This window comes from Otolemur garnettii, unplaced genomic scaffold (genome assembly GCF_000181295.1).
Source record: "Otolemur garnettii isolate 467f Iridium unplaced genomic scaffold, OtoGar3 scaffold00129, whole genome shotgun sequence".
Taxonomy (NCBI): domain Eukaryota; kingdom Metazoa; phylum Chordata; class Mammalia; order Primates; family Galagidae; genus Otolemur; species Otolemur garnettii.
Genome location: NW_003852524.1, coordinates 4,692,937 through 4,700,912, shown reverse-complemented (window position 1 = coordinate 4,700,912; position 7,976 = coordinate 4,692,937). Strand labels below are relative to the sequence as shown.

Here is a 7,976-nt window from a genome sequence, read left to right as displayed (position 1 = left end):
GACAAAAATTTGAGTACATTTCTTTTTTTCTTTTTCAGCGATAGGGTCTTGCTCTGTCTCCCAGGCAGTGTGTACAGTGTGCACAATCACAGCTCACTGTAACCTCCAACTCCTGGGGTTCCAAGCAATCCTTTCAAACTAAAGGATTTAGTCTTGCCTATAGTGGAATAGGACTAAAGGTATGTTCCCCTACACCTGGCTAATGTTTTTTTTCTTTTTTTAGAGACAGTGCATGTAGAGAAGGGCCTTGCTATGTTGCCCAGGCTGGCCCAGAACTTCTGGCCTTAAGCAATCTTCCTGCCTTGGGCTCTGAGTGTGCTGGGATCACAAGTGTGAGCCACCACACCTGGCCAAAGTTTCTTTCTAGTTAAAAACTCTTTCTCCGATTGAAGGATACATAAGAAATAATTGTCTTATATGGTAATCTGTTTTACATTGGTTTTTCTCATCTGTATAAACAGACATGGGGGGAAAAACAACCAAACTATCAATGCCTGAAGTTACTCCCCACAAATACCCAAAAGCTGAAACAGGAAGGGCCAGAAAGTCCACCATTGGGTAGCAAATGGTCCTAATCCTTTATACCCAGAGCCTAAGAAAACACACGGAAATTAAAAGAAAGCAGTAAGTGTTCTTTTTAGCTTGGCCCAGAGATAGGAAATCCATGGAGCAAATGGCATAACTAGGGTATTCCCTGTCTGGTCTTTAAGAGATAAACTATGAACTTGCCTGACAACTAAGAGAATAACAAGAGTCCTAACTGAGAAGACATACACTGCCCAAAATAAAGCAGAAGAGGCTCTTTCTGTGTTAAGTCTGATAGAGAAAATTCAATACAACTAGAATTTGAAGAGAAAAGTCCAGAGCAGTTAGAAAAAAACAAATCTGTTTGATAAGCCAACCAAAAGACGTGGGAGCGAATTCTTGCACAGTGGTTATAGAGGGAAAATACACAGAGGGTGCCAAAAAAAGTACACACACTTTAAGAAAGGAGAAATCTATTAAAATTGTAATACTTGATATCAGCCAAGAAAGTTTGTCATCTAGTATATTGTATCCTGTATGTTCTGTAACTGCAAAAGTCAAACCTGACTGTGGATACATTTTTTGACCCCCTCTGTGTATCGCTCAGAGCTTATGTATAATGGCTTGAGAGACACTTTAATGTGGTAGAAACTGTGAGGCTGGTGCTTTTTATTACTACATCCCCAGAGCCCAGGAGTGCTGGTATAAATACATACTAAGTAAAGGGGTCAGGTGTGACTTTTAAACATCAGGTTGGAAATTTCAGAGACAGACCTATGTTATCAGCACCTCCCCGAGGAAGGTCGATCGTAATCAGTGTTAACTGGTAAGTTGTTGTGTTTGTTAAAGGCCTGGTCTCTTAAGTAAATGAAAAGTATTGATAAAGGAGGCAAAGTGGGAGCTTAAAGGAGTCCATGTAATATTTTATCTGTATCTTATTCTTTCATATATCATTGTCTACCTCATTCCAAAAGTGAGTTGAAGGAATAGATAGAAAGACAGGCAATTGTAACTGATTTTTTTAATGATAATAAATAATAGCAGAATAACTGAGGGTAGAACGCTGAAGGGAAAATAAAAACGCATCTGACACCAGGGTAAATCATTCAGAATTATATCTTCCTTTTGTGTCGTAAGTCAGAGGTTGCTTTATCCATCATAGAGTCTTATGCATTAATTCCTAGATTTCAGTACACTACAGGACAAAATGAAAAGTCAAGGGCATCCTGCTAATTTTGCCAAGGAAGCCACGGGCTGCTCTTCACTGGAATTTGGGAGGTAAACAAGGAGATACTGAAAATTAAGAGCAGAGAAGCCATGTGCATTTTAAACTCACCTCCAAATCACTTTTTGAGGCAATCTCCCCAGAGCTCCTGCCAATTTGTCAGCAATGTCTTCTGACAGATACTTCACACCGGCTCCAAAAGACACCAGGACAAAGCCATGTTCATTAGCACCATTAACCCACCTTTGGAGATCCTGTAATTCAAAATGTGGCAGTTAGTTTGGTAAAGAACAGTTTAGTTCATAATCAGTGTCATCAGTAGCCTCGTTAAAAAAAAAAAAAAGAAAAGAAAAATCTTCAGGTAATTTTCTCAATTACAAAGTAAAGAAGAGGATATGATTTTTCCATTAAATAGTTGCTTTTGTTTAAAATATCTTATCTGACAACACTGCCTAACATAAGAAAGGCTTATGCTTTCGTTGACATAAGCAGTAATCAAAAACTTTTAAAAAATCAGTAATTAATGGCTTCATTCTCAGAAGTCAAAAAACTGAAAATCATCTTTATCTCTAACATGTATCAAACCTTTATGAGGGTACAAGCCGAACATGTAGATTGAACACTGGCGATGACAAATCAATCATATGGGCGAACATTTGTTAAGGTGTCTAGGACAAATTTTTGTCAATCTGATTGGTTTATAATAAAAATGAAAGCAGTTTATTTTAAGGGATACCATTTTGCTTTATTTTATTCTACAAGCTTCTTTTTTAAATGATATATGCTACAAGGTACTAGCTTATTTTTATTTTTGTTTCTTTTTTTCTGAGACACAATCTCACTCTGTCACCCTGGTAGAGTGCTGTGGCATCATAGCTCACAGCAACCTCAAATTCTTGGGCTTGAGCAATCCTCTTGCCTCTCCCTCCCAAGTAGCTGGGACTACAGGTGTGTACCACTGTCTGGCTAGTTTTCCTATTTTTAGTAGAGGCAAGTGTATGACTTTTGCTCAGGCTGATCTCAAAGTCCTGAGCTCAAGCAATCTATCCACCGAGGCCTCCCAGAGTGCTAGGATTACAGGAGTGAACCACTGCACCCAGCCTGCAAGCTTGTTTTAATGGTTAAGTCACCCTTTTGAATAAATCTTTGCCAATGACAAAGAACTTCAGTTTCCCCTATGAAAATTAACAAAGCCACATCACTTTGAGGAATACATTAATTCCCCTTTAAGGAGAAAAACTTGTGGTCCATCGAAATGGATGGTATCATACACCCATGCCACAAGGGAGTCATAAAAGCAGGGCCTGCACCACTCTGGATTCATAAGGTGCAGAGTGAGCCGTCACAGTGACAGCTCACAGACCCTGCAAGTCTCTGTCTCGAGATAAACGGGTTATTGCGATGACCGTATCAGCTATGGCTTTGCATTTCATATCACTTTCTAGCATAACCTAATTTCTAACTAACAAATACTTCACAATAAAAAAGTATCATCATGACAGAATCACTGTGAAGCTCAAGCATTTAAATGGAATATCAAACATATCTTTTCCTTTATAGCTTAAAGAAATATGTATTAACTCGCTCTATTGTAATCATTCTTAGCAGGGGGAGGGCCACATGATACATCCAGAATGAATTAGTGAATACTGTCACTACACGATGGAGAATGATGATGGAAAGGAGGTACATTCTCCTAGCTATCGAGGAAATCAGGCTATAATCACGTGATAGGGGTGGAAACCTTTTCAAAGCACCTTATTTTCTAAGAACTATGGAGTTTATGCAAACTATCTCCAACTTATGATTTTTTTTTTTTTTTTTACTTTACAATGGTAGAAAAGCTGTAAACATTCAGAAGAAATCATACTTTTTTGAATTTTGACCTTCCCTCAGGCCAGGAGTACCCATACTCTCAGTGCTGGGCAGTGACAATGTGTCACAGCTCCCAGTCAGCCACACGATCATAAGGGTAAAAGACCAACACTCTGCAGTGCACTGTGTTGCCAAATGATTTAGCCCAACTGTAGACTAATGTAAGTGTTCTGAGCATGTTTAAGGTAGGCCAGACTAAGCTGTACTGATATTAAATGCATTTCAGCTTACAATATGTTCAACTTATGATGGGTTTATTAGGGATAACCCCACCATAAGTCAATGAACATCTATACAAAAGAATAGAGAATACAGCCTCTATTAACTTTGGATTAAAGAGTTTAACATATAGTTGGCTACATTTACCAAGAACATCACATGTGCTGAAAATTTAGTGGTGCTATCTGTGGATTCAAAGTAATACACAAGAGCAAACTGATTTAAAATTTTAATTTCAAGTAAAGGCCTAAGCTGGGTATACTTAAATATAAATACTACACGGGAGAATGATCTGAATGCATATGGTATATTTAAATACCATATATAACGTTTACTGATATAAAAAGGAATACAAAAAAAATTGTACTTATCATGGTTTCCTTCAGGAAAAGTACTGAGTAATTTTTAGAAGATAATACTCCACTTGGTCTTCTAATATCTGGACTATTATTTCCCGGGCTGGAGGTGAAAGGCCAAAGCAGACACAGGGAGCCGGTGGACATGACCTTCCTGTGATCTCTAACTATCAGCACATTTGAATGCTTGTTTTATGAAAACATCAAAGGGGCTGGGTTTTGGATTTTGGTTGGCAAAAGTGACATTTTGGGGACATGAACAAATGCTACAGCCAGAGGCTAGGGATCTTGAATTTGCTGAACTCATAGCAAAGGCTTTGAAATTGGAACTTCATGGAGAGTATGCCCATATCTCCAGTAAGCTGGGAGACACATACATATTCTACACATACACATGCAGCATATTTTCTGAAATATAAGACCTCATCAATTATAAAGTGAAAATTGATATAATCACAGCTCTTCCAAAAAACTTCATAATAAATATAGTCAGTGTAATAACAAGTCCCAATTCTAGAATTTTAACACTGATAAATAAAAGTACCTTAGTATCCTCCTCCTCCTGGGTAAACATCAAAGTAAAACACTGAACTAAAAGAGTTATTTCCAATGGCAACAAAAATCCACAAATACCTAGGAATAAACCTGACAGAAATACACAAAATATACATGAAAATGCATAAAAACTTTACTGAAAGACCAAAAAGAAAACCTGAATAAATGGAGAGATGTCACAATCACCTGAAGAAACATTAATACCATGAAAAATGCTAACATTTTATACAATTTAATTTAATGCATTCTCAGCTTACAGTCCATGAAGTTTGCTGTGGAACTTGAATAAACGCGTCTAAAATTCGTCTAGAAAAGAGAAAGTACAAGAAAGTTCAAGAAAATCTTGAAAAGCATGGGCATGCTCTTCTAGATGTTGAAATGTGCTCTGCGTCGAGAGCCACTGAGATGGAAAGTCTCTAGTGTTAGCAGAAAGGACTGAGCAGTGAAGATGGGGAACTCAGGTGAACTACTACCCAGGCCTGAACTGAGAAACTCCATCAGCAAGCAAAGGAATCACCCAGCCTCTGATGTAGGAAAAAATGAGGGTCTATCACTCCATTCGTATAAATCACAGAAGTATCCAAAACTTAAACTGAACTAAAATATACAAAGTACTTGAACAAAACACAAAAGAAAACCGTTCATTATAGTTAGGTGGGGAAGGTCAAATCACTGACCCCAGAAGATATAAGGAAAAGATCAACAGATCTGACTGCAAAGTATGGCAGACATTGAAAAAAATCAACATGATAATAAACAGACTGGCAAGAGTATTTATACCACACATAATAAAGGATTAATACTAAAGCAAATAGTGAGGGGAGAAACCCCTGAACAGTTGAAAACACAACCAATTCCCAATAGGAAGCTAAGTGGCAAAAATATAGAAAGACGCTTCACTTCCTACGACTCATCAGAGAGACAGATTCAAACTGTTTTCAGGTACAGGACTCTGTTAGATGATGTCAACATACTATCATTGAATTCGCTTTAACTGAAAAAGAATTAATTTAATATTGACCTTATTTTAAGTATTATTGTTTTTTTAATTTTCTTTCACCAGTTTTTGTTTGTTTGCTAGAAAGATATATTTTCATAAATGGCTTCTGGGTTTATGGTTTTATTTAGCAAGTCTTTCTCACTTCAAAATGATCTTTTCAATGGTCATTTTCTTTCAGTAATGCTATAATTTCATTTCTTAATGTTTTAACCTTTCATCTATGTAGAATTTATTTTGAAGAAAAGAATGAGGCTGGGATTCATCTTTATTTTTGACCCAATAGTTGGCCAGTCTCTGTCGCAACCGGAGACAGGGATTGACAGTACAAGAGGTGAGGCTACCTATGAGGGCAGGATAGCCCTGAGCATTTCTTGCAGAGTCCTTTTATTGAGAAGATACACAAAGGCAGAAAGATTATTAAGCAAAGATATGCAGGGGCTTGGGGAAATGATCTCACAGGTGCCAAGAGTCTATGTACTCAAGGAAATGATCTTCAAGAGTAGAATAATGTCTTGTTCTCAGTAATAGTAAAGTTCTAGTAACTAGTAATAGTAAAGTAATAGTAAAAGTAAAGTTCTCTTACTACAGGCTGCTATAGTAAGTATGATGTTTAACGCTCTATAAGTCTACTCAACCCTACTTATTGAATAGGTCATCTTCTCTTCAAGGATCTGAAATGCCATACTCTCAGTTGACTTCTGAATTCGATTCTATCCCAGTGATCCATCTATGCATTCCTGTGCCAGTGCCAAGGAGTTTTATATACAGTTATTTGGATATATTGCAACATTTTCAGTGTTGGATTTCTCTCTTTACTTTTGATGTTTGGGGATTCTACTAGTTATTCTTCTATTTTTTTAAGGATCTGTATTTTCTTTCTTAACTCAATTGCCATTTACTAGCAGTACTGCTTCTTCATAGGTATGTTATAAACATGTGGACATATACGGGGGGAACCTTCCACTTCACACAACGTAAGGGCTTAGAGATTACGCCCAGCCCTCCGTATGCAGCTGACAGCACAGCCTGCACACCGCTCCACTAGATGGCTCGGCAGGAAAGGAGCAGAAATGTCTGCCCCTCAACCATCACCACAGGCCACATCGAGAGCTCATCTCTATGGGATTAGGGGAACTTGAACCGCGGGGAGAACTGTGAACATGATCACAGTCATGATCAAATCCTGAACTGGAAATCAGCAACTTTCATAGGTGCTCCCCTATGAGCATGAATAGCTCCATTCCTATACAGTTGAAGCCATCAATTAAGATGCCTACTTCTACCTTGCAATGAAGTATTTTTATATTTGAGAGAGAAAAGAAAAACACCTCACAATAAAAATAACCACTTTATCTTTTTGTAGGGTTAAGTGAGTTGTCTTAAGTCCTTTGTGGAAAAAGTAGAATAAGCAAATATGGATAATATTCAGGATATTATGTTTATCATAACCAGATATATGTTAAAGTATTTGCCTTTAAAAAAATAACCCAGATAGAAGCTCAATTGTTTTTTATATTGCCAGATTTCCTTTCCCAGAGTAATTATGCACTGAATGCCTTGTCTTGGTTTTAAGAAGAATAAAGCTGTGAGAGGGATGTCGTCCTCCCCTACCTCCCTGCTCCCCTCAGCGAGGTGCTGTTCAGCCTGAGCCAGGATGAAGCAGTGTGGTTCTGCGGGCGAGGGGATGGGGCAGAACAGAAGCTAAGAAATGTAACAGAGGCAGACTGGGGGAGCAACTGCTCCTATACTGTACAATTTTCAATATGTGTTTAGGTAATATTTTGATAGAATGGATGTGAAAATTGGAGAATGGTGGAAAGATACTAAAAGTGGGAAGTAAGACAGACCTTGAAACTTTTAGAGAAGAAGGTCACCTGGGGGGTGCTTTTTTAACACACTTAGTCCCCTTCCAAAAACAAACAGAAACCGCCTATTAATTTTGGCCAATGTAAAACACATCCCAATTCCAGAAAAGTACAATTACTTCTTAATAAATAACCACAGCAGAACCAATGCAAGAATAACTGATTAAAAGTTGGATGGCACAAGTCTAACTCTATTCTAATTATGCTTAATTCTGAGTGCATCAGAATTTTACAGACCTACAGAGAGATCTCTAACAGATAATCGGAATCTTACAGACCTACAGAGAGATCTCTAACAGATGATCGGAATCTTACAGACCTACAGAGAGATCTCTAACAGATGATCGGAATCTTAC

General features: G+C 37.8%; 1 protein-coding gene across 1 annotated transcript in view; it reads right to left on the bottom strand.

The window, feature by feature from the left end:
* UGT8 (UDP glycosyltransferase 8) overlaps positions 1–7,976 on the bottom strand; it is a 99,752-nt gene that overhangs the window by 8,723 nt on the left and 83,053 nt on the right. The window contains 1 exon segment of the mRNA XM_012810346.2: positions 1,834–2,004. Within this exon segment, the coding sequence (XP_012665800.1) occupies positions 1,834–2,004 (171 nt within the window).